A 27,984-nucleotide genomic window follows, 5' to 3' on the forward strand; every position below is an offset into this window, starting at 1 on the left:
GCCCCTGTGCACTGTTCTGCTGGTCATCCCGCCATCAGGAAGCCATACGCTTTGAATCTGAGGGTCTTGCATTCATTTATTTATGGTCTCACACAGTTGAACAGGGTCAATGGGAAAGGGACTGGCCAAGATTCACACGGCTGTGAACCTTGCAAAGTTCACCTCCTTTCTCAGCAGCAGGGCAGCTTGTCTGGAATGCCACAGATACACTCATATGGAACTACTGCAAAGAATAAAACGTTTGGTTCTGTAATCATCATTATGGTGGACCAATATGTTGTAACTCAGATTTCCACAGAATCCATCACACTGACCATGGGGGGAGCTAAAGTGACTGGACTTGCTCCGCTTTCTATTTCCCTTGCCTGATTCACAAAATAAATCTACTAATTTAAGATGTAGTTATCATCTTTTGGACTCTGAGGATAGTCAATCTTAACAGCCCCAGCTTGGGAACACATATAAAAGATGTCTGTATGGGTTCCTATAAAACAGTAAATGATGAGGAAGAAAACAGGAGTATCAAAACAAAATATAATAATTTACACAGAAAGCCAGTCAAGGTAAAAGCAAATGAGTCATAAACCAGATCCAAACGTAAATAGTTATCACCTCCCCATTTTGCACTTCATTTGCATCGATTTAGCTGGTTATATAACTGTAATGAAACACTAAAATCACTAGACCTACAGTTCTCTGAAATCAGCAGCTTTGCAAACTTTCAAATTTCTGTTTTCAATGACAAGTCAACATTTCAAAGTGCAGAAGTTAAAAGAGACAAGGAATGATAAATGATGCCCCACAATTGCTGAAATCTGATTACAGTGAGATAAGAGCTGGCCAAATTCTGCTTGCATGAGTCTATACCTAAAGAAAAAGAAAAAGAAAAGAAAAGAAAAGTCTTTAGATAAATGACTGCTTCCATTTATTCCTCCTAAATATAATATAAACAAGGAAACAAAGAAAATGCAAATGGATTCAGGATCCCATTTACACTTAGGGGGAGAAATTAATAAAACAGTTCCATCCTGAAAGAAAAACCAAAAATCGACACTTTTTTAAGAAGCTAATTTATGCACTCCTGAGTCCTCATACAAGTTAAGCAGCACAGAATATCACAGCAGGCATAGAACAACAGATCTCAAGCCCTGCTGTGTTTGTTCAAGAAGGCAAGTTAAGCTATTCCTAACAGGAAACAAAACACACGGTCTGGCTATTAAACAGGGATCGTTTTGCCATACTGTGCAGCCCTGAATCCATCAATTGCTGTTCCAAACAGGATTAGAGATGTGGTTTTCTTTAACTATGGTTTTGAGAAAAATGCTTATGCCTGCTCAGAATTTTCGGGCTGATATTAACTAATATAGTGCCAGGCAAGACACAGAGTACCTTCAAAACTTTCAAGACACTGTCTTTGACAAATTCCAAAGCTGTTTGAAGACAGCACAAAATGAAGGGGAGGGGAAAACCTGTGTGTGGAAAAGTTAACCATGTGAACAGCCAAATTTGGAATACCCCAAAGAGTATTTTTTCCTTTAAGTATTCAAGGCTCCATGCTATAGTGATTAATCACACAGTGAACAACTGATGTTTAGTTCCCATAGACAGAACCTACATGGATGAATACGTAGTACGAAAACTGGACTATTTTTGTGACTACTGAACATACATTTGCAAAGGCTTTGGGTAATTCTGTTATTATTATAAAATGGAATCTCCCAGCCATTTTTGTAGAAGTCAAGTACCACGTAAGGGAAAAAAGGCAAACCTTTCTTACATATGGACCTCTCTTCATTGTTGAACTCAAGAACAATCAATCCAATGGAGAAAGTGGTTCAATTTTCACTAAAAAGAACAGTTTTGTGATGGCCTGAAGGCATCAGGTCTGTATTGCTACATGTTTTTTTTAACCAAGATTCAGGACACTGCCTATGTATTTGGTGAAAATATTTATTGGTCAAGTGTATAACCAGTTAGTACTACCCCTATTTTGTATTAAGGGTTGAAATTTATAGAGTCTAGAAATTATCTCAGAGGTGCTTAAGAATCACAGGAAAAACAAAACTTTTTTTTTTTTTTTTTGTGCAAACCATTGTTCTAGAAAATAGCCAAAAGGGCTAAAAGAGAAGTTTTGGAAAACCCTCAAATTATTAGCATCACGAAAATGATAATTTATAGACAACAATCATTAATGACTGCTACACATAAGAGGGATACCCAAATGGGACATTTTTAGTGGTAGATCAGCCAAGAGATTAAAATAAGCATGTTTACAGAGACATAACTATTTAAAATATTTATAGAGAAAACAGTTGCAGATGATACAAAGAGAGATTCCAACAAAAACACAGCACAAATGCAGACACCATATGGTGCAATGTATGCACTCATGACCTCATGTGAAAAGCTGGCCAAAGACAGAGCAGCTGGAGCTACCTCCCTTTTACCCCCAGAACAACAAACTCTTGGGTTTGGAAGGGACTCATTATAATCATGGCCATGGATGGGTGAAATCTATGGGTAATGTCAAAGGCTTTGGGAAGAAATCTCTCAAAACAATTGTTTCTGAAAGCCTTTGCTTTGTTGGGATTTCAAGTCCAGTCTCCATTTCTTTCTGACTCCATGTAGGAGGTACAGGCAGGTGATACACAGAGTTTTTAATGAACCAAGAGAAGCATCACATTCCTTCTAGGCTCTTTTGACATCTCCTGATTATTCATTAGGCTTGAGTCAGGACCACAAAACACTATGGAGGTCCCAGACCACCGCATCACGTCTGACTGCACTCTTCATCTGCTCTAAAGCACTGGGGGCCAAGCTGAGCAAATGGTAATAGGAACTCTAAATTTTGTGAGTTCCAGCATATGTCAGGCTCTGTGGTAGGTGCAAGTAAGAGAAATAACTCTCATGACAAAACTACAAAGTTAGTCTCTCGTTCTTGTTGAATAACGAGAGGTTAAGTGACTTAGAGATGTTAAGTGACTTGCTCATGGTCACAAACAGATAAAGGCTAGAATGGAACCCACCATCTTCTTTTGCTGGTCAAGCAGCAAGACAATATATTTGAGGGGAATTGATGATTGTAAGAACCTTAACCTTGTAGCAAAAGCCTTTGGTAACACTGGGGAGGGGAAGGGAAGGAACATGAGGGGCAGGGATGCTCATACATCAACAATTGAGACTAGTGGTCCTGAGGGAGAATGCCTTCAATCAGCAATGTCTCTCCTCAACCCTCCTCATCTTCCAGCCCGGATACCCGAGGTTTATAGTCAAACTCCTTCTCCAAAGAGCTGAATTTCCCAGAAACTATCCAAAGAATTCTGAAATCATTTCACACACGGCTCTTAATTTTTTGTTTAAGGTAAATACCTTTCTCTATTATAACAGAAGACCATTTGTAGCCATAGTGAGGAATGGGAGGCAGGGTGATTCTTTGTCACCTAGGGTTGCAGAACAAATCTGCTGGGCAGTCAAACATCTTTGGGACACAGGAAAAGCCCCTGGAGCATCTTCCTCACTTCTGAACTTTCAATGATCATAATAATAAGCTTCACTTTTCAGGGCATGTGATGTGAGTCAAGATAAGATATGATGATAGAAGAAAAGAGTGTGATGAGCTAAGTGCTATTGAAGAATCATACGGCCCAGCAACATTTGTTCTTACCATATTCTGTGTTGGTTTGTTTTGAAATTTGTTTTAAATTCCATGGCTGATGGCACCTCAAATTCATGAGGAATCTTTTACAAGCGAATGCTTTTGTCTATGGATCAGTGGAAATTTGATGAATAAATACTAGTAAGTTGAGGCCAGTCCATTTTTAGGCACTGAGTTTAAGTCGCTTTGCAAAGAAATTTCAAATGTGGGCAATTAAGCAAGCATGACCTATCAAAGATGCCGAGCCTTCCAGATAATGTGGAATTCTGACCATATATTTACCCTGGAAGCTGTTGCTCTACTCAAATACTTTAACTTTTAATGAAGTGTTCAGTCCTTTTGTGATGGCACTGAAGTGTAATCAAACATTACCACAAGCCAAGTCACACACTAGCATGTCTTGCCTTGTTTAAATATCTCAAATATATTTGAGTAATTGTGTAATGATTTCTGGGCCTCTGGTTGTCCATATGGTCTGAACAGACTGTCTTTTGTAGAGCAGTTGTGATATCTCTCTTAGTGAGAAAAAACCAAATCATCTCTGATTTGGAGAGCTTAGGAGGTACTGCTTAAATTTCAGGGTGGCGCCCTACCTCAACTCTTGAAATGAAACCAACTCACATCTGGGCCCCAGAAATTACTCTTATCTTCTGAAAATCTTGCTTGTGTTTGTGAAATACACAAGAACAATGCAGCAGGCATCACGTGACATGTTTTCTGCCATAACTGTCCTTAGGATGCAGTGACATGCCATGGGAATGATACAGCAAAGCCAGCACTGCAACCACATGGAATCTTTCTGGACAGAGAACATTCTAGATGGTGGCATCAGATCATCTCAGACAGATAATGAGGACCAGTGAAAGGGTCTGACCATTGGCAAGAACTCTGCTTTAATGCTCTCTGGGTGGTATGGGTGTTGAGACAAGCAAAGCAGCTGTTGATTTTGCAATTAATGAAACCCAAGGTGAGTTTCAGGGATTTGGATTAAGAGACCAGAATCTAAACATGGTTACTGGGCTTAATTAATTATTCATATTATCTGTCTCCCCAGGAAAGTATCCCAGGGAAGATCTGGAATGCTATGTTGGAAGGAATGTGCCAAACTTACACTTGACCTATTATTTGAGAATTCTTAGCAAAATGGTTGGGCATAGATTCATCCCCAAACCACTGGCCACCATACGGCTCTCTGGTGGGACTAAGTTGGCAAGGGGCTAGTGGACAGCTAAGTCTGTTGGCCTTTCTGTTCCTGCCCAACTTCAGGCTCCCGAAGTCCTAAGAGGAAAACCATTTCACTGGTCATGAACAGTGCCGAATGCACAAGACCATGGAGGCATGCACAATTCGTGAGTTCTGGGGATGACTGGAATGTGATGGAAAAGAGTTTACCTTTTGTGCCTGAGGGAGCTGAAAAATAAGGGGGAAAAAAGAAGAAAAAACAATCATTATATAAGAAGTCAAGATTAACTGTAAAACTTCATTTGGCTGTCATTGGCAAATGGAAAGACCAAAACGGGGAGAGAAAGAGGAAAATAAAAACTAAAGCCTAGTCACTTCCCCATATAAAGCTATGGTGCTGGGACTTCCCTGGTGGTCCAGTGGTAAAGAATCTGCCTTACAATGCAAGGGACTCGGGTTTGATCCCTGGTCAGGGAACTAAGGTGCCAAATGCCGAGGGGTAACTAAGCCCGCACGCCACAACTACTGAGCTTGCGCACCTCAACTAGAGCCCACGTGCTGCAAACTACAGAGCCCATGCGCTCTGGAATCTGTGCGCCACAACTACAGAGCCCATGTGCCCTGGAGCCTGCACACCACAACTAGAGAAGAGAAAACCCACACGCCACAACTAGAGAGAAGCCCGTGCACCACAACGGAGAGCCTGTGCACAGCAACAAAAGATCCCACATGCCTAAACAAAGATCCCGTGTGCCACAACTAAGACACAACACAGCCAAAAATAAATAAATAAATAAAAAATAAATCTTAAAGAAAAAAAGTTATGGTGCTGATTATTCCACCTGCTATCTGAATCTGCTGAATCTGTAGAGTCAACAGATAATCTGTGAGTTTGACAGTGCGTGTTTTGGGTAGTTCTGGACCTGCAAAGCTGGACCTGAGCTTATTCTGTCCAGTGGCCCAAAGCACATACTATGAAGGCCGAGTTCTTTCTTCCTGTATGCCAACAGTTCCCCAATGCGGAGGACTGTCTGAAGACATGTGGGGCTGCCAAAACTGGGGGCAGTGGAGGGAGCAAAAGCTATTGGCCTCTAGCAGGTGGAGGCCAGGGAAGCTGCTAAACATCTTACAATGCACAGGACAGCCCCCACTACCAAGAATTATCCTGCCCATCTGTCAACTGTGCCGAAGTTGAGAAACTGTACTGTACATAAAGGTAAGACCATTAGAAGAATGTTGTTTTTAAAGTCAATTTTTCTTGCTTTGCAGCACAGTAACTGTTCCCTTTATTGGTGGTTAAGGAAGCATGAACAAGGATTTATGCATTTGAAGTAAGGCTGATATTCTAAGAACAACAGAAAGGCAGTCAGTCAATCCATAAAATAAGATATAATAGCTTTCCCAATGGCACAGGCAAGGAATTGAAATTATAGGTATGTGGAGAAAGATTGAATATTTATGAGATATATTTATCTATTTTTCTACATTGAGTCTATTAGGCTGCGGTTTAATGTCACGGTGTTTGTGATTGCCATTACAGCGTGCAGTGTTTCGAAAAGCATTTTCTAATCTGGAATGGAAATAACATTATCCATATATTAAATACCAAATCTAAGAATTACATCATTTTCAAGACTTACTTTTCATAGAGACTAACAGTTATTGAGTGTGAACTTGTCACTAGGCACTTTGTTAAGCCCTTTATTTGCATCACCCCACTAAATCACAACAACCCAATACTAGGTACTCTTATTATCCCCATTTTACAGATGAGAAATAAAATGGCATTTAGAGGTTATGTAATTATACGATGTTCCATAGATAATAAATTAGAGAGTGGGGTTTCCTGATTTTAGAACGTACAAAATCAATTCAACTCACACGTTAATAAAGGCCACAAACAGCTGGGAATCGTGATGACAAACTCTCTCTGTCTCTCTAGAGTTTATAACCCTGCAAGTGCCAGAAGATGCAAGATAACTAAACGAGATATCCTATGGTCTTCATTTGAATCTTCTGCCTTTTCTATTCTTTTCTCCCTGTGAACAATGCTCTCTCTTCACAGACACTAAGACCGGGGCTTTCTTGAACCCATCGTAAGGCCCTGCGCTGTGGATGGAGCCCAACAAAGGCTAGAAGGGATAAACGCAAACCAACAAGGTGTCTTGGATCTCAGAGACTTCTCCAGAATGGTACAGAGAATGTCCACAAAGGGCGGACCCCAACCTCCCAACAATACATTTCTAAGCTCTTTTATGCCGAAAGGTCTCCCAATTTAAGAAGACAGGAATGCAATCATGTTTTTCTGATTCTTTGCTCCTACTTAAAGCTGCCACTATTAAAAAGGAAGCTCACATGTTTCTCTAGCACTTCTCAAGAGTGCAGAAATGTATCAAGAGGTGAGAAATTGAGCCTAAAATGAAGAATCACTTAAAGAAGGGTCTCTTAAATATTAAACATCTTTTCACACAACGGAAAAGAAACCTTGGAGATATGAACATTAATAGAATGATAAATGTATGTTTCCTTAGGAAAGCATTTGTGTTGAATCACAGCTTATGTCATATGAAATGCATTGGGGAGCCATGAGAATTACAATTGTTTGATGAATTAAAATAAATACCAAAGTTAAGTCCTGCACAAATTGTGGGACTTGACAGGCCTCTTAAAAAGGAGAGCTGCCTGCCCTCTCTCTCTCTCTCTCAGTTTTATCTTGGTGGAGAAGGAAACACCTCTTTTTGACTCACCCGTTTAAGCACATGAGAAGAAATCCTGGGAAGGAAAATGAGAGACCAGGCCTTTGTGGTAATGTCCTCAGTTTAAGACTGCCCTCAAGTTCTCCACAAAACATATATTTTCCTCAAGAAATAACTCATGAGAACAAAGAGCAACTTTCCTACCAGAGCTTTTAAATAACATAAATTACAGCTTGCAATGCCCTATACAGGTTGCACCTCAGAGAAGGAGCCTCAGAATAGAACGTAACAAATTAAGATGGGCTCACTGGCAGCCACAGACTCTACTGCTCGGGAGTAGGCTCTTCAGATGACACATGGTCACCGAATATTCACAGTGTGTAGAGTCCTGAACTGGGAGCCAGACCAGCTGGACGTTAGATCCACCCTGGCCTCTGACTAGAGCCTTGAGGCACGTGCCTTCCAGCCTTTAGCCAGAGTGCTTATCCTTAAAAAAAGATGAGGGAGGGAGGGCTTGGGAATGGGCCAGTACTTGTATGGCAAGAAAGGTTAGCCTCAAGAGCCAAGTCTAACTGATTGGTAATAGATTTCTATAGGGTTGTGTTGAGAAGGATTCTGAAGTTATATCTGAGTTTTGCTGTAAAGAATATTATAACCAATTAGCAATGTCTGCTGTGGGCTCAAAATAAGGAGTGGCAAAACATATCCCTGGACACGATGATCCCTAAAGGTCTCATTGTACTTTTTCTTTGTAGTTCTGAGCACATCTATAATTTGTATGTAAGTTAGTTTAATGTCTCTCCCCTGCTAGGTCACAAGCTCCATGAGGGCATGAGGGTACCTGCTCTGTATGAAAGTCTCTATTAAGTTCTCTATTTGTGACTGTGATATGGTGCTCACCTGGTTAAAGAAGGTAACTTATTATTAGGATACACCTAGGGTGCATGCCAGGGAAAGACAACTGGGGTAACTGACTGCAGTCTACACCCCCCCGAAACACAAAGACCATGTTGATAACCCAAGATAATGGCTTTCAAGAGAAAAAGAAATATCTCTGCCAGAAGGATGGATATGAAACTCAGATTTCAATATGCTTGGTACAGACTTCTGCAGATGTGCAGATTGTCTCACTGACCCATGGATGTGCATAAAACCAGCCTGGGAACTTCCCATCATCACTCAGCCTGAGGCAAGGCAACTTCTCTTCCTTGAAGACCTCTTCTTCTTCAAAACCACCTTGTCAGGCATTGTCAACTGGGCTCCACCTCTCTGGGTCTGTTTCCTTACTTACTACAACAGGGTCTGCACAGGCAGCTTCAGATTCCTTCAGGCCAAATGCCCCCTGATTGTATGACTCTATATCCAACTATTCACATCCTCTAGTCACTTTTTAAAAGGAAGGATAAAGAAAGAAAGAAGTTGTAGTATGTGATGGGCTTGTACATTCCTAGGGAAAATTCCAACGGTGTAGAATGCATTCATGGGACACTTCACATTCAAACCTGGAAAGACTAAGAATATGTCATCCAAGAGAGTGACAGGGATGAAGGGCACAGTAGTAACAGAAGCAACCACTCTTGAGTGACTGCTCTCAATAGACCAGGAACTTGCCTAAGTGCTTTACCATCTTGAGCAATTTTGGTCCTCACAGCAGACCTCTGGGTTATATATTAGCATCATCCTCAGTTTATGGATGAGGAAATAGAGACTATTTAAAATGGCTAAGAACCTCGCCAAGGTCACCCAGTCAGGAAATGCTGGAGCTGAAAGTCAAGTCAGAGTCACGTCTCTCTGCAGCCCTCACCTCTGCTTTAACTGTCAGGCTCAAGGTTCTGCTTCTCATGCAGACCAAGGGCGCTAGCACCAACCCAAGGTTTTGGGGGCCTCTCAGGCCATTCCATCCACGAGTCCCCCATATGAGGAAGGGGGAATGAGGAATACTGGCACCACCCCTTACAGAAGAGTCTGGATGGAGGATCTAGCCTCCCACGCTTCTCAGCATGTAGTGTATGATGTATGGTGTAGCACAAATAGTTACCATGTCTTCTCCTGTCACAGACACACTTGTTCTTCCCTCATCTTGGAATGCTCCCTCCTACCCTCCCCCCTTGTCCAGCAAACACCTACTTCACTGGTCAGTTGTCACTGTCTTAACAAAGCCCTGTCTGACGTCTCATATCAAATGTCCTCATCACATGCCCTCATAATATCACCTATTGCCTATTCATAGCATAGTTACTGCTAGTTGCAGTAACTGCCATTCTGCCCTTTTTTGGTAACAGAAACCCACCTTTTAGCCAGGCTCAGCTAAACGACCCTATTAGAACTTGGTGTGGCTAAGTGATTCAGTTGTGGTCAATGAGATATCCATGGATGTGGTTTTTCCAGATAGTACCCTTGAAAGGACTCCTTCCATCCTGCTGCCAGGAAGGTAGATGTGATGGCTGGTGCTTTAGCAGTCATCCTGGACTATGAGGTTGTCTTGGATGGAAACCACATGCTGCGATGTTGACGACAGCAGTAATGACAGGCAGTTATAATAGCTATGACATACTATCCACCATTCTAAGTGCTTTACCTATATTAATTTATTGAAAAGTCACAGAAACTTTATTAGGTAAGTTCTATTATTACCTCAATTTTCCATGAAACTACAAGGTCACATAGCCAGAGAGCAGCAAAGATAGTGTTTGAGAAGGGAGACCAGTAAGAAGACTATTGAATAATCTGAATGAGAGATGAAAGAGACAGTGCTGGTAGTGCAGGTAGCAGGCAGTGGTCTGACCCTAGATCTACTTGAGAGAAGAGATGATGGACTGGATGATAGATAATATGAGAGAAGGACACATATCAAGTCTGCATCTAAGGCTTTTGGCCCAGGTAAATGCAAAAATGGAGCCTCTGTTTACTGAGAAGAAGACTATGGGAGAAGCATTTTTGAGGAAAAAAACCCCACAGAGTTCAGTTTTGTCTAAAACGGACAATTTGAGCACGTCCCCTAGTCTTGCAGGCAGAGGTGTAGGGTAGGCAGCTTGGTCACCGTGAGCATGCAGACAAGGTCACCCAGGGAGTGAGTACAGGGACTGAATCATGGGGTAATTGTGGGGCACCAGTTAGAGGCCTGTGTGCTAGGGTGGGCCAGGGAAAAGAGCTGTGAGGAGCCACAGGGGAGGCAGAAGAGATCCGAGTGTGATTGGAGTCCCTGATGGTAAGTAAAGGCGTTTCAAAACGCAAGACATTTTCTGCACCGAGGGGAAGGGAATGTTTTTGTTTTAACTTTCCTCGTTTACTTCATTTCTATCTCAGAGTCCCATAGAGAGCCAAAGGGGCAAGTGAGGGGACATCCATCACTCCAGCTCAATGAACTTCTGGAGTTGAGTGGACTCTTTTTCAAAAATAAAACTCAATTAAAGATCTATTGATCAAAACAACACATTCACTCTGAAATATGTAAAGACCAAATGGGACATAAAGTATTTTCCTGCCAACTGTATAAAACAAAACAAAACAAAAAAAGCCGGGTCTACATATGTTTATTCCATTTGTAAAACTGGCCCTTTGCCTTGGCCCTTATGAATGAGTGATAAATCCCTGTTTGCTGCAAAGGTTCCCTGTGTTCATTTTTTTTTTCTTTTCCTTTTTTCCTGTGCATGTTTACATTTATAATCTTCCATTCTTCTTCATTAAGCAATGTGGATAAAGATTCCTACTCCTATATGTATCAGAGGAAGTTCTGTTCATTGTTTCAAACTCCAAAACCTACACCAGGCGGAGAAGGCCTCTGATGAGCTAGGATCCAGTGGTAGAGGTTCTGCCCACATCCATCCACTTCTGCCACCCCGCACCAAGCCACCATTGCTGCTCATCCATCTCCTCGGTTTCACTCCTCCCCCTGGTCCTTCCTCTATACTGCATCCAGAACAATCTAAAAGTATAAGCCTGGTGCTTTGCTGGCCCTGTTGTCCAAGCCTCGCTTGCCTCAAAGCCTTCATGTGGCTATTCTTCTGACTGGCTGATGCTTTCCCACCATGTCAATTCCCTGACACCCCCCACGACCCCCGCCTCACTGATTCCTACCCATCTGTCAGATGTCAGCTCTGAAGGCACCTCCTCTGACAGCAGTTCCTATCTCAACCCCAAGTACCTTTCTATGACATCATCTTGTTTATTCCTGTCTTAACATTTATTGCATTCTGTAATCTTGTTTATATTTTTACTACTTCTCCACATAAGAACTGAAGATCCATCTAGGGGCCACATGAATGAACAATTTATTCATTGCTGTATCACCAGGAACTAGACCTATACTGTACCTGGCCCTTGGTAAGAATTCACGAAGGAGTATTTGTTGGAGAAAGAGAGGGAGGGAACAAGGAAAGAGAAAGGAAGGAAGGAAGGGAGGGAGGGGGGGGGGGAGAAAGGGAGGGAGGAAGGAGGGCCTTTGAGTTTAGTAGAACAGGTTTCCAATCCCACCTCTATCTCTTATGAGCTGTAAGGACTTAGGCAACAATATATCATCTCTGAGCTCTGGATTTCTCATCTGTAATATTATAGTAATAATACTATTTCATGGAATTAATGTAAGGATTACATGAGATAAATACATGTTGAGCCCCTGTGAAAGCCACTGGCCCATAATGGCTGCTGTTTTTACCCCATGACCTTGTAACCTCTACAGTTTTCAGGGGTGCCCCAACCTGGTGTTGTGTGAGAAGTATACTAATAAGCAAGGGCCTCATGGTCCACAGATAAACCCACAGACCTAAGATCACAAACATTCTCAATGGGCCATCACTTCTTCACAGTGGGTTATGTGAAGAAGTGATAAGGGCTGAATAACGTGCTTACTCTTTACAGTGGACATGTGTCTCTTTGTTCTCACCATCAACTCCCTTCTTTCCTAGTAGTGGCCCTAGTAGTAGGGCAGTGGTCCCCAACCTTTTTGGCGCCAGGGACCGGTTATGTGGAAGACAATTTTTCCATGGACGGGGGCGGTGGGGTGGTTCAGGTGGTAATGTGAGCGATGGGGGGCAGGGATGGTTCAGGCGGTAATGCGAGGGATGGGGAGCGGCAGATGAAGCTTCACTTGCTCGCCCACTGCTCATCTCCTGCTACGCGGCCTGGTTCCTAACAGGCCACAGACTGGTATCGGTCTGCGACACGGGGGTTGGGGACCCCTGTAGTAGGGTAAGGCTCTACTCCAAGCCCCATGATGTGGGCAGTGCCCAGACCTCAGTCAATCAATTCATCACTGGCCCCAACAATTGGCTCAGGGTGGACATGTGACCTCACCTAGTCTACTCAGGACTTTTACAGAAGTAACCAAATATCAATCCCCCATCCTCCTTTCTCTCCTCCTCCCTTTCCTCTCTCTCCACTAGAGTCTGAGAGGATGTGCTGCTGGGGACAGATCATCAAATGGGACCTGAGAGTGAAGCCAGCACCATGGAAAGCAGGGCAGTGAGACAGATAGAACTCAGCACCAGTGGTGTCACTGGAGCCCATGTCCATCCATGAGACTTAGCTTCTAGAGGCTTCCAGCTCAGTACGAGGCATGGGGACATCCTGAGTGAACTGAGTTTTTCTCATTATTTCCACAGATACTTGTAGCTGGCCATCTCTAGGTACAGACCATGGCTACTCAGAGCTAGATTTTACTCATACAGATCAAGAGACTTATCAAAATATTTCTGTACCGTTTGCTCAGCTTCAAAAATACTCAGCAGTAATTTCCTCAAAAGATTTCCAAGGGTATGTGTGAAATTTCCTTACAGACACACAGGGCATCATATTTCTCCAAAAAACAGAAGCTATTTTGGCCTCTCTGAGAATATTAGGTAAGTCAGGAGATAAAAGGGTATGTCTCTGTGTCATTTTCCTTCTTAGAATCTCCTCCTCCCTGGGCTTTTTCATGAGTGTCAATTTACTCCCACTGCCCCATATTCTTTCTCTAGCTCCTTAAATGAGGACGCCAGGCTGCTCCCTCTACAATCCCTAGTCCCGTGGCTTTATCTAGTCCCTTGTCATGGCGGTGGTGAAGAAGGATGAGGAGGAAACAGTAGGAGTAGAGGTAGAGATAGATAACCCTGCAGAGTGGAAGACAAGAACAAAAACAGGGTCAATAAAAGAAGATAAATATAACTGACTTTTCTACTTTGAAGTAATTTAAGTACCCATTCCAATTTTCCCTTCATACCCTGTAAGTTTTTCAAACCTTGTTGGAAAGATCATGAAGAGAATGGTATGTATGTATTCCAAATTGTCTTACTTTTATTGGTTTGGGTATTATCTTGCCTAACCATATATAATTTAATAGTGATTTCTCAACATCTAGTTTGGGATACAGATGGAACTTTAACTTCTTTTTCCAACATCATATTTAAAGTCAAGAAAAATACAGACAGAAAGCCCCATCTCTGTAATACACATGTTGTTTAAAATGTTTTTTTTAAAAAAAATCACACAAGCAATGCATGTTTCTTATAGAAAATTAGATATCAAAGATAAGCAAAAGAAGAAATTTAAAGCCACTGATGATGCTAACATCCATTGTTGATTTCAGTTAATGCCAATTATTCAATTATTTGAATATAAAAATATTACTTATTGAATTCCTTATTATTAGCTATCTAGGCTGTATTCACCTTGTCACTAAATGGATGACACTGTAATAAACATCCTTGTAGTGAAATTTTTGCATACACTATCAACTTTTCAAGAAGTTGAATAATTGATCAAAGGGCATTGCGTATTTCAGTGCAAGTGTTCTCAAGGAAAGTTGTCCTGATTTACACTCTGACCAGGATTCTCTCTTTCCAATGTCAGTTTCAACACTCCAAACCAACACTAAGTATTATCATCTTAAAAAACCTCCCAGGAATTTAAAAATACAGATTATATGGATGAGTCTTTTCCATGTTCCAAATGAGTTTAAAGCAGAGAAAATATTAAACTTCAAAATGCCTAAAGGGCGAGGGCTCCCTCTGTTTCAGGTCTCCAGAGAACACTGTCCTGGCCACTGCAAACTAGCATCCTCAGGTTATTTAGTAGAAAAGATGTAGACTGATAACTAAGGGTCAGGTTTTTCAAACTGAACTCTGAATGAAAAAATCCAGTGTCTTTTTTTGCAGCAGTAGAGCCCTGCCTAGATGAAAGGCAAGCCCGCATAAATTATTCACTTGATGGCAGACATTTTTGGGGACATGGAAAATGTGGATTATTAATGGGCAGACCAGAACAATTCTCACATTACATATAGCTGAGGACTATTGGCTGGGGGAAAGCCCCAGACATTTTTGCTTGTTATAAAGGTCTGAAAATTCTCACAATAAGAAGTTATTTCTCATCAGGCATGAACTCTGCACTGTATCAGAAAAATACATTTCCAATTAAAATTGTCATTCTTCAGCCTTATTTTGGGTGGCCATCTTGCTGAAAAATTATCTGGAGTTCTGGCAATGTGGGAGAGCCCAAGGTCCTGACAGTTCCCTGTGAGAACATGGAGTTGGTAGAATCAAAAAGAAATTTGGCAAAGTTCAGATAAAACCACCACCATGATGTGTATGTATTTCCTGCTTGGAAACCACATTGTTCCACACGGCAGGCCAGGGATCAGTGTAGATTAAGGAGGATCTGATAGGGAAGGAAGCTCTTTTCTGCAGGATTCATTTTGGAAATATCTGAACAGGATGCAAACCCACTCAGACCTTCTCCTGAACTCCCACCCTACCAGTGTCACTTTTCAACATTGTGACTGCTTCCAGTTGGATACTCTAAGCTGCTGGTTTTAATTAAAACTTAATTTGCAAAAATGTTTCATAATTTATGCATGTCATGTAATTCCTCTGAGATGAACTTGGAGCCAACTCAGGGCCATATAAGGAGACACTATACTGAGAAGGATGGGGGAGGAAAGGGATGTAGGAAGAGAAGTACCAACTGGCTCAACAGAGGAAGGTCCTGATACTTTGTTTCAGCCTCCCACCACTTGGAGCTGCAGACACCTGGGAGAGACATGGGCTGTGATATCTAAAAGCAGGGAGCCATTTGGCAGGTCATAGATTCAGAGAACCAGAAGGGTCAGAAATGACCAGAATGGCCCTCCGAGAAAGGCCTTACCAGGGGAAATGGTGAGCCTAAGAACTTGAAACCCTCCAAAATAGATGAATGTGTTCCTACCCTCCCCACAGAAGGAGACAAAAAACAAAACAAAACAAAACAAAAAACCCTCAGAGGAAAATTAATGAAAACTCAAGAGTCTGCAATGAAACCGTTACTTCACTCAACAGATGTCTTCAAGAGAATTTGCAGGGATCTGCCAAACTGTTGAACCACAAAGAAATCCGTGTGGCAACTTAACTAGAAATATTGGGCCCCCAAGAAAGACAACTTCCCCTCAACACACATCCTTTATTAATGGCAAAATGAATGATGTGCAGTCAACCTCCATGTCTGCAGTGGAAAGAGTATATAGACAGTGTTTGACATAAAAAAAGAAATCGATGCAGCCAGAAATAAAGGTAAATTAGTGGTCTGCATACTCACAAAGGATGGGCCATGTCAATGCTATATTTTTAGTGGCCAATCTGGTAAGTTACACATTTCATTGATAGATTTATTTCTATCTTTATTTCTATCTCTATCTCAAAGTTTCATCTTGGTCTGTCCATTTCCTGTTACCTATGAAAAGCTTAATAAGCTGTTAAGTAAAAGCAAGAGACTATACAGTTCTTTCATCCATCAAGCCTGTATCTCACAGAAGTGGACACATTAAATAGAGAGTCAAGGGTAAAGGTATGAGCTGTGGGTGACAGATGATCTCTGATGACATTCTCAATTAGGGGACCCTTTAGGAAACCCCCAGCTCTGTGATTCTAGTCTATGAGAAGTTCATTTCTACGAAAAATCCATGAAAATTTCCTTCTCTTACATATTATTTTCACCTTGGCCCATCAGTGCATGTATTTTTCACCTGAACAGAGAAGGAATGGCCAAAGCCATGTGTTGAATGATATTGGTTCTCTTTTTGCATCTAAGCACTTCTCAAGTCAAGACTGGATCCAATTTACTAATGATGAGAGCTTGCACAGGCTGAGTGCTCATGCTAAACCAGGCCAGGAGCTAAGGGCTCTGAATGTGTCCTCATGAAAAATTCTCAAGACAACTGTAGGGGCCAAATACAGTCATTTACATTCTAAAGACAGGAAAACTGAGTCTGACCCCAAACCCTGTTTTTTGACCCAATAGGATTAATAAGTCAAATAATCCTATTAGTCTTTCTCTAAAAACTTAGAATAATCTATTAGTGCATAATTAAGGGAATATGAAGTAAAAATAAAAATGAAACAGTCTGCTTGCCAATAGGGTAGAAGAGAGCTTTGTCCTACACTCAAGCCTGCTGACACACTGAGTACCATATAACTTCAGGCTTATTTTTCTCATGTCTAGAAAGGAGATCTATTAATATGCTGGGACTGCTAATCTCTCAAAATACACTTGCTCCCCACCCCACCAAATCTGGGATTTGGCTATCTTTTTTTGCCAAACCCCAGATTTTTTTTGCCAAACACATTTGGTTTTTTTTTTTTTTTTTTGCCAAACACATGTTTTTCCACATTTTGCCAAACACATGTTCCTATAATATTGAAGTCCATGTTCCTATAATATTGAAGTCCATGTGTATTTCCTAGGGCCTTTTTTTCTTGTCATCTTACAGAATGACAGTTTTACAGTTTTTTTTTCTTTGTCTTAGTTAAGAAAGTCAAGTGCTATCAGTGCCACTTCAGTTCAAATCTCAAAGAGGCCAATGTGCTTCTGAAGCTCACCTTTAAAAACCAGAGAGGGGACTTCCCTGGTGGTGCAGTGGTTAAGAATCTGCCTGCCAATGCAGGGGATATGGGTTCGAGCCCTGGTCCAGGAAGATCCCACATGCCGTGGAGCAACGAAGCCCGTGTGCCACAACTACTGAGCCTGTGCTCTAGAGCCCACGAGCCACAACTACTGAGCCCACATGCCACAACTACTGAAGCCCATGTGCCTAGAGCCTGTGCTCTGCAACAAAGAGAAGCCACCGCAATGAGAAGCCTGCGCACCGCAACGAAGAGTAGCCCCTGCTCGCTGCAACTAGAAAAAGCCTGTACGCAGCAATGAAGACCCAACGCAGCCAAAATAAATAAACTAATTAATTAAATAAATTTATTAAAAAATAGAACAAAACAACCACTAGAGGAATCCAAATGCCAAAAGCTGAACTATAAAATTCTGCCATTCATACTGAATATATGAGTTACGTAAGAGGATCAAGAAATCAAAAGAGAAGCATAAAAAAGGGCTATCTCACAATTAAACTGACTTAGTATAGTATCATATTTAAATAAAAATTATCTCACTGTCATATCCAATAAATTGTCATTGTCTTAACATTTATAAGATACGTATTACCTTTTGGTAAAATTAATCTAAAGCTAACATGTTTTAAATCTTGAATATGAATAAACAAATAGAACAATTTAAGTAAATAATCTTGAAGATAAAACAAACTAATATTCATGTCATCTTTTATTTCTATTTCTACTGTGGTCACAATGGAATAACTAGTACTGCATTATCCCTCCTGACACAAACAACTAGATAACTGGATATAGTACAAAAAAGAAACAAATGTCCTTTGATATTGGTCAATAATCAGCACTGACTTTGCTTCCTGAAAGAAGGCAAAACAATAAAGTGAGACTCAAGATCACTCTAATACTCTACCCGGAGGCATTTATGAGACCCCAGAGCAGGGAAAGTAATGCCAAGTAGAAACTGGAAATTGCACTGAATTGACAAGGAATGAATCAAAGTTTATAGATGCTGAGGTGGCTGGAATTTGCAAGGTAGAGCACTGGAGAGAGAAAGCTATACAGAGAAAGAGCTCCAGAAATCTACAGAGAGGGTCTCTTAGGTCTTTGATTTAATACTAAAATGAGCTAGGGGAAGACTCCATGAGGCTGAGAAAAGCACAATTACAGGGGGTAGGAGAGGGGAACTACAGTGAAGTTGTAAGCTAAAAAAATCTATTGGGCCTCAAACAAGGCTGAGTATTTACAAGTTCCAACCAGTCAGAATAGAACACCTTGTTAAACACCTGGGCCATTCAGTAGGAATCCCAGAAAGATTGTGCCTAGCATTAGAGCTAAACTAGACCTAGAGTGAAAGGTACACCATATGTGCCAACCAAAGTTTAAAAACAAGTGTTTAAAGGGCTAAGCTGATACATAAGTAAATTAACTGTCAGGACATAACTCAACACTCCTTAAAGGAAGACAACAGAATCCAGACACGCAACAACATAATGCCCACTATCATGTGTCATTATGCTTAATGCCTAATAAAAATTTACTAACATAGAAACCAAAAAAAAGTGACTTATAAGAGGAAAAACAATCAATCATACCCAGAAGAAGAAAATGATTTATAAAGAAAGAAAATATACCCAGAAATCATATAATTGGAAAATATAAACTTTAAATTAGCTACTACAAATATAATCAAGAATTTAAAGGAAACTTAAACATTATGAAGGGAGAAATAAAACTAAAAACAATGCCAAAACCCATTAAAAATGGCTAAATATCTCAAATTTGATAAAATTTATAAACACACCAACCCAAGAAAGCTCAATGAACCTGAAGCAAGATAAACACACACACATACACAGAAAATACCAGAGCACATTATAATAAAATTGCAATTATAACAACAAAATCATAAAAGCAACCAACAAAATAAAAGGACATAGGTAAAGGGCATCAAAGATAAGATTTATCACTGACTTCTCATCAGAAACAATACAAGCTAGATGATAATGGAACAACTGCTTCAAAGTACTGTAAGAAAAAAAAAGGTAAACTTAGAATTCTTTATCCAGTGAAAATACCTCTTGAAAAGACAGTGAAATAAAATGTTTTCGAATAACAACAAAAAAATTTTAAGAGAATTCATTGCCAGCAGAGTTGCACTTTAGAGAAGATTAAAGGAAGTTCAGGTGAAGTAAAATGATTCTAGATGGAAGTCTGAATCTATACAAAAAATAAGTAGCATCAGAAATGAAAAATATGTGGGTAAGTATGAGATTTTTTCCTCACTTTTTAATTTAAGCAAAATAAAAATAATGTATTGTGTGGGGTTTATAATATACGTGGGAGTAAACAGTATGCTAATAATAGCACATAGAATGGAAGGGGTGCATGGCAGTATACTGTTGTAAGTTGCTTCCATTATAGGGAAGTTAGACTCTGAGAAGCTGAAGACGGAAATTGTTACACTAGAGCAACCACTCAAAAGACACAACTAAGAGGTATAGCTAATAGGCCAATAGTAGAGATAAAATGGCATTTGAAACACTAAATTAATTCAAAAGGAGACCAAAAAAAGAAGAAAAATATAAGAATGTATAGCATAGTATACATAAATACAGTATATTTGTTTATAACAAATGGTAGAGTTAAATAAAGAAGAAAAATAAAACAACAGAGTAGATACATATTTACAACAATATGGTATATTTAAGCCAAAAAATACAGATAATTACATTAAATGTAAATGATTAAATGCACCAGTTAAAAAGTAGAGATGGTCAGGCTGGATAAAAAGGGAAAAACATACAACTATATTTTATGTACAAAAAGTACACTTTCAATAAAAAGATATGTATGTTAAAGGTAAAAGAATAGAAAATACATACCACGAAACAATAATCATAAGAAAGTTGGGGTAGCTATATTAATATCAAACAAAATAGACTTCAGAACAAGAAATATGGGAGATAAACAAAAATATTTCACAATAACAAAATGGTCAATTCATTGAGAAGACATTGTGTATATTCCTAATATTAAAGCTTCAAAATATGACACAAAAATTAGCAGAATCAAAAAATGAAACATAAATTTAGAATTTTCATTGGTGATTTCAATAATCCTTTCTCAGTAATTCATAAAGTAGTTGCTTTCTAGTTGTAAAGAAAATAAGTAAATATATAGAACACTTGACCAACACTATTTCAACCAATTTCATCTAACTGATTGTTCTTGAACAATATGTACAATAACTGCAGAATACACATTCTTTACAAGTACATATGAAATATTCACCAAGAAAGTCCATATGCTGGGCTATAAAACAAGTGTCAAGAAACAAAATTATTGAAATCATAGGATATATTCTCTGAACACAAGAGAATTCGTAACAATAATTAAATTAGAATTGGAATTTATAACAATAATGTATCTAGTAAAATCTGGAGTTATTTGAAAATAACACATTACTATAACCCAGAAGTCACTAGATCCCTAAATCACAAGTGGCATTAGAAAATATTCTGAACTGAATTAAAATGAAAACACAACATATCAAAAGTTGTGACATGTGGCTAAAGTAGTCCTTAGAAAGAAACATACAGCTTTAAAAGCTTATAGTAGAAAAGGAGAACAGTTGAATGGTCAAAGCTTCACCTAGGGCTTCCCTGGTGGCGCAGTGGTTGAGAATCTGCCTGCCAATGCAGGGGACACGGGTTCGAGCCCTGGTCTGGGAAGATCCCACATGCTGCGGAGCAACTGGGCCCGTGAGCCACAACTACTGAAGCCTGCGCGTCTGGAGACTGTGCTCCACAACAAGAGAGGCCGCGACGGTGAGAGGCCCGTGCACCGCAATGAAGAGTGGCCCCCGCTCGCCACAACTAGAGAAAGCCCTCGCACAGAAACGAAGACCCAACACAGCCAAAAATAAATAAATTAATTAATTTAAAAAAAAAAAGCGCTTCACCTAGAAAGGAGCTAGAAAAAAAGACCAAATTAAACACAATATAATGAGAAGAAAGTTTAAAAACTAAAAACAAGAGCAAAAAGCAATGCAACCAAAAACAGACAGAAGAGTAAAATTGGTAAAAAGCAAAGGCTAGTTCTTTGAATATATCAAAAAAATTGAAAAACATATAGCTAGATTGATAACAAATTGCCAATATCAGGAATGAAAGAGGAGCTATCATCAAGGATCCTAAATACATTAAAAGGATAAGAGAATATTATGAACATATTTATGCCAATAAATTCAACAACTTAGATTAAGTGGACAAATTCCTAAAAAGACAAATGAGCAAAATTCATATAGAAATATAAAAATCTTTAAAGCCCTACATCTATAAAGAAAATTAATTTGGAATTAAAAACTGACCCCCCCACCACCAAAAAATCTCCAGGCCCAAATGATTTCATTAGTGAAGTCTAACAATATTCATGGAAAATACAGCAATCTTACACCAACTTTTTCAGAAGATAAAGAAGGAAATTCTTCTGAACTCATTATTTTAGATGGACATTATCATAACTTAACAAATTACAAGAAGAAAAACTACAGACTGATATCCCTGGTGAACATAAAAAGAAAGATCCTTAATAAAATGTTAGCAAGCTAAATCCAGCAATATATATAATAAATTATGACCAAAATGAATGCTAAGTTATTATGATATTCTTATAATTGATATCAATCAGTACAATTTGCCACATATGGAATATTTTCCAAAGTGGGCATAACAGTATCTCCCATGCCATGCTCTATTTACAATGCAATGTTGACATTCTTCCTATGAAGAGTTGGAGTCTATGTCCCCTCACTTTGAAACTAGGAAGACCTTTGTGATTGCTTCAGTCTAGAGAGTATGGGGGAAATGGCACCATGTGACTTCCAGGGACAGATTATAAACACGTCATGCAGTTCTGCCTTGCTCTGGAAACCTGGCTACCATGCTGTGAAGAAGCTCAAACTACCCTATGCATAGAGACCACATGGAAAGATAATGTAGATGCTGCCAGTGTAGGTATCCTGCCGATAGCTCACCTGACGTCCTAGTCAACAGCCAGTACTAAGAACCTGACAGGTGAATAAAGATGCCTCCAGGTGATTCATTCCCCAGCCATTGAGTCACTTGAATTTGACTCTTTACAGCTAGGACACTAGATGTCCTGGAGTAGAGGTAAACCAGCTTTGATATTTCCTGTCCAGATTCCTGCCACAGCATTTGTGAGCATATGAAAATTACTGTTTCACATCACTATGTTTGGGGGTGTTCAGTAAGTAACAATAGTTAACAGATGGTAAATATCATGATCCCTGTTTTACAAAGGAGAAAACTACCTCATGAGAGTGACTTAAACAGATTAGGGTGGGTGGCAGTGGCAGAGCTGGGGTATCAACCCATCTTTCTCTGCAAAGTCACTGCACACCCTGACCTAGACAGAAGTCCCAAGTGTGATAGCACCTCATTCACCAGGGTTCTAGGCTCAGGGCTGTAAGAGGCTTTGGCCCCTTCATCACCAAAATAATGATCTGGCCCCGGTAACGCTGCTTCTCTCAGAAAGACACTTGAAGTCAGGGTTTGGTATGCATGGGTTACACAGCCAAAACCATTCACTATTAAACCTTTAGCAAAGATATATACCCAATGTCTACATTTACAAAGCTCAAGTAGCTCAATCAGCCATGAATTCTGGGCATTTATACAAGAGTTGGTTGAAACACGAGCTTAAGAAGACTCTAGCCAAACAGCTGCAAAGAGCACAGGAAGTAAAGGACTAAAACTGATTAGAGTCTTGGCTCCCACTTTGGTGCAGCACAGGAGGTATCAGGGGTTGAACCAACAAGTATTTATGATAACAGGACAAAAATAATTGATTCATTTCCCTCCTAGAAAGATGACTGATCTCAGGATGGTTGAGATGGGTTGGCATTTTCTATTTGCTGTCATCTTGTCCTCTGTTCCCCCCAGACTCTCACCAGTCCTTTTTCCCTTTATACAACACGAGTTTATTCTCTGTGGAGGTGTAAGTCCTATCACCAGACCTGAACACAATCTTCACAGATGCAGAAGAAAAGTAGTAGGATTTGCTTAGATTCATAGGTCATTAGATCTGGAAGGGAGATGGACAGAACAGCTTTTTGCCTGAACAGAATTTGTCCCTTCTTTTGGTAATAGCACTTTATTTGCCTGTGAGACAAAACCCATCCCCTACACTCAGGTCTTGTCATAAGAATGGGGCTGACTCCACCCTCCTCCAAATCCAAGGGTAGACATGTGACTCACGCATGGTGAATCAGAACTCTCCATCCTATTGACCACTGCGATTGGTTCAGAAAGAGATAACACATGGCTGAAGCCATGAGAGTCAGCACCAGGGTCTTAGCTAGAACCATAGGGAAAGAGATTTCTTTCTTCTGGGGGCAAGGGGCTCCAATAGTAGGGTATAAACCTAGAGCTGCTGATGGCAGTCATGACACCACAAGGGGAGGAGAGTCTCACCTGAGAATAAAGATATACAGAGGAAAGCAGAGCCAAGAGATGGCAAGAGGCAGATTCCTGACTGCATTTGGGCATATAGATCCAGCCATGCCTGAAGAGATCTACACTTTGACATTTCAGTTTCTCCTTAATCACATAAGTCTGACTGAGCTGCATTTCTGTCATAGCCAAAGAGACCTCATTCACTAAGACAACATATTATCAACTATCTATACCAGTGGTTCATGAACGCTGCTTTGTGGAACCCCCAAATTCTGTGAACCAGAGGCCCTGACCCCAATTTAATCAAGCTGCTCTTATTTTACATATGATTTTACTTGAATAAAATAGCTTTGCTAATTAGGAAGAAAAAAAAGATGGCTATTCAGTTCAACCACCTTATTTTAGAGGTCCAGAAAAGCAAGTTTGTGACAGGAATAGGCCTGGTCTGTACCAATCCACCCAGCACACAACCCATTATCCCCAAACGCCAGTACTGCTCACATCAGTTTTGGGTTTTGCTTCTGGGATGGAAGCAGGTCTATGGCTCCCAGGCACTTCACCCCAATACATGGGAGGGTCCGACATGGACTTCTGGCACTCGGTACCTGTACACCTTAAGAACAGAGCTGAATACCTGCCATGCTCTGAGCAAACAGTCCAGGTGTCACCCTTCCCAGAGTGTATAATGGGACCATAGACATTCAGGGAACTAACCAGTGAGTAAAGGACAATAACATCCTGAAATCATGGTAGGCTTCATTGAAAGAGCCTCTTTAACTACAGTGAATGGTGTCTCCTAGAAAAGCACCAAGCATGTACAATGTTTGGTATTTTTGTACAAACTGGTATTTTTAAAGATCACAGTATTGGAGAGCTTTGTTTAGAACCACCTTCTTTGACTTGTGCTGGGCTTGTGAGGAAGTCCCACATGTTTGCCAGGGAACAAATTTATTTCTGTACCCACTGCCTGTCAGAGTAAAGGGTAGAATTTCTTTTCAGTATTCTGAAATGATGGTTTGGTTTTTGAAAAGGCTTTTGGAATCTATCTTCTTTAAAATTAAAAAGAAAAAGCAAAATCTGGTCACTTTTGAGACAAGTCAATTAATTCCCATCTGTCTCAATGTGGCTGTCCTCTATTTTGAATTGGAAAAAAGAGAGAGAGAGAGAGAGAGAGAGAGAATCCAAACAATAATGTCCTTTTAATTGAATAAACCAACAGTTTTTTCATTCTAATATGCATAAACTGTTTACAGAAAAGATTTTATTTAAATTACCCAGAGTGATTACTATTTAAATGCACAGTTTGGTTAAAAGCTACAGTCATAAATAATTAATTTTTCTTTTTAAAAGAATTATGCAAATTTAAGCCAGAAGGCTAAAAATGGAAAGTGTCTAATCACATGTGAACTGAGCTTGCATTTCTCTTCCTTGCTACCTCTCCTCCATGTTTCTGTCTTTGTACCTGCTCTGAACACAAACAATGCCTGCCCTCACGCTGCCCTGCCCATGGTCTAGGGTGGTTCCTACGCCCTCTGCTAATTCTTTATGTTCCTACTGAACACTGAGTGAGACCAAGAAATGGGTGTGAACAGCTTTGGGTCATGCCCCAAATAATGCCATGTGCATGTGAACAGTAGCAAATTCTTGATAATGAAGGGAAGACAGAATCAATTGATCAGAACATGTTTCCTAAGCATCTATCCTGTACAGGCATTCTGCTGAGTGAGCAGAGCTCAGAGGAATTAACTTCATAGACTATCCATAAGAGCAAGTGAAATAAAAATACAAGGATAAAGACTAGACAGTAAAATCTTCAAGTGCCCAGAGGCAGTGGCTGGTTAACAGTGCACAGTGGGAGACACCATAGAAGCCAGGATTCTGAGCACTGAGTGGGGGTTTTCAGGTCAGACAATCTGAGATTCCACAGTTCCTTTCACCTTGTCTGCCACTGCCTAGCAACAGAGACACCCCTGAGCAAGCCAAGTAAGAGAAGGTCCTTTTAGACAATAGGCTGCTGCCACAGGACCACAGGACACACAGAGCAGTGCCACCTCAACGTGGCAAAGGGAGCACAGTGGCAGGCAAGAACAGGCGCCAGAGGTGTGAGCACTGAGGGACATGAAGGGTGAGCTCTAAGTGCAAAGACTGAGCTGTGTTCTGCCACCATGCTCGCTGCCAGTGGTCTTGTGTACAGGAAGGGAGGTGCCTTCAATAATTATCTTCAATAATTTGAGGAAGATAGAAGCAGATTCTGGAAGGCAGGAGGTGAAGGGGGGCAAAGCAAAAGTTGTGAATGACATAGTCAGGCATAAGGAATTTCCAGCTCCTAGCAGATTATGCCCGTAGAGCTTCATTTGACCATTGGCTGTTTTCAAAGTTTTGAAATGAATACATTTAGGTGGTGCGTGCATGCTCTAGTTCACCACACTCCCCCCATCCCAACCACCATTTTCTTCTACCCAGAGTTCTCCACGCACTTAGTTCACCAGCCTGGCTCCTGAGAACATTTATGGTTGCACCTCCTGGCGTGGATGATCAACAGCACATGGATGTTAAAAGTGTTGGCTTGCAGTAGCAGTGGACAACCCTGCCTCAGCTGCCACAAAACCACCCATGAGAGGGGAGTAGGCAGGCCCCTGGAGAGGACACTGTATCAGTTATCCCTACAACATCGCAATGGGGTAGAGTCTATAATTATCCTTCTGTTACATATGATAAAACTGGAGGCACAAAAGGGTTAAGTAAACAGTCCCAGATGACACATCTGCTAAGTGGCAGAGAGGATTTGAAGCAGCCCCTCACTCCACCACTGTGTCTTCAACCAGCATGGCAAACCCCTGCCACCTCCATAAGTGACATATGCAGTTTATTAGGAAAGAAAAAGAAGACATTCCTCATTACAGTCATCCCTCAGTATCTGCGGGGAATTGGTTCCAGCCCCTGGACCCCCAATAACAAACTCCGAGGATGCTCAAGTCCCTTATGTAAAATGGCATAGTATTCGTGTATAACCTACATACATCCTTCCCTACACTGTGAAACATCTCTAGATTGCTGATAATACGTCAGACAAATCTAAATGCTATATAAAGAGGTGCTGGCACAGTAAATTCAAGTTTTGCTTTTTGAAACTTTCTGGAAAAAAATTTTTTCCAATATTTTCAATTCAAGGTTGGTTGAATCCATGGATGCAGAGTTCAAAGATGAGGGCCAACTGCATACAAGAATTTTGATTCTTTCTCCGAAAACTCCATTTTGCAATTCTTTGGGAGAACAAAGGGGGTGGATCTCAAAATGCAGAGCAATAGGCCATGGTGCCTGACACAGTCTTTGTGCCTTCACTTTCTCAGCCTAATGGAACCCTCAAGCCCCAGCTAGGGCTCACTTTAGTCCTGACTCAAATTGGCCTCACTGAAGGTGGCCATAACCCACTTTTGGTTTAGAGGAGCTTTAGAGAAAGCTCTAACAGCTCATGTAGCTAGAACTAAGTAGCAAGTTAATGAGCAATGAGTAAATGAATCAGAGGCACAGATTAAATTGTCATCCAAATAACCATAGGTTTCTCAATTAAGAGGGGAGAAAGCATGCTTGGCAAAACAGTTTGATTTTGGTCATAGCCACATGGATTTTCCCAGCCTATTTCCTGAACGGCAGTGCACCCAGATCCAGGAGAACTCAGGCCTTAGGTATACTCACAAACTTTATTCAGAATCAAGCGTATGATGATAACTTTACAGTGTCAGAAATCTCCACTTGGTTATCATAAAGGAATTCCATCACACCACTCAATGCTTACGTAGAGAGCAACCCAAGGGGTTCAGGCACACGGCAAGTCTCTTAACCATCAAATAAGTCACTGGTTTTATTTTAAAATATTATATTCTACTGAAGAAAGGACAGATGTTGTTATTTTTTAAAACAAGTATCTCATGTGGTGCGATGGGGGTGGGGCAGCAGGATGCCCCTGACCCAGGCTGGCAACCTAGAGGCTTTCCAGTGAAGCAGATTCTGGTGTCTTCTCCCCAGACCTCGTGGAGGCTAGCTTCATTCTGGGAGTGATGCAGGAGGACTTTTACCCTCCAGTCCCTACTGTGTGCCTGGCCCATGCTGAGCACTCATGCTACTTGCCT

General features: G+C 40.6%; 1 protein-coding gene across 1 annotated transcript in view; it reads right to left on the bottom strand.

Moving 5' to 3' along the window:
• The window catches only part of CACNA2D3 (calcium voltage-gated channel auxiliary subunit alpha2delta 3), an 832,322-nt gene that overhangs the window by 286,592 nt on the left and 517,746 nt on the right, over nucleotides 1-27,984 (bottom strand). Inside the window, exon 14 of the mRNA XM_082346809.1 lies at nucleotides 5,048-5,065. Coding sequence (XP_082202935.1) covers nucleotides 5,048-5,065 — 18 coding nt within the window. The remainder of the gene's footprint in view (nucleotides 1-5,047; nucleotides 5,066-27,984) is intronic.

This window comes from Balaenoptera borealis (genome assembly GCF_965194805.1).
Source record: "Balaenoptera borealis genome assembly, chromosome: 12".
NCBI classification, from domain to species: domain Eukaryota; kingdom Metazoa; phylum Chordata; class Mammalia; order Artiodactyla; family Balaenopteridae; genus Balaenoptera; species Balaenoptera borealis.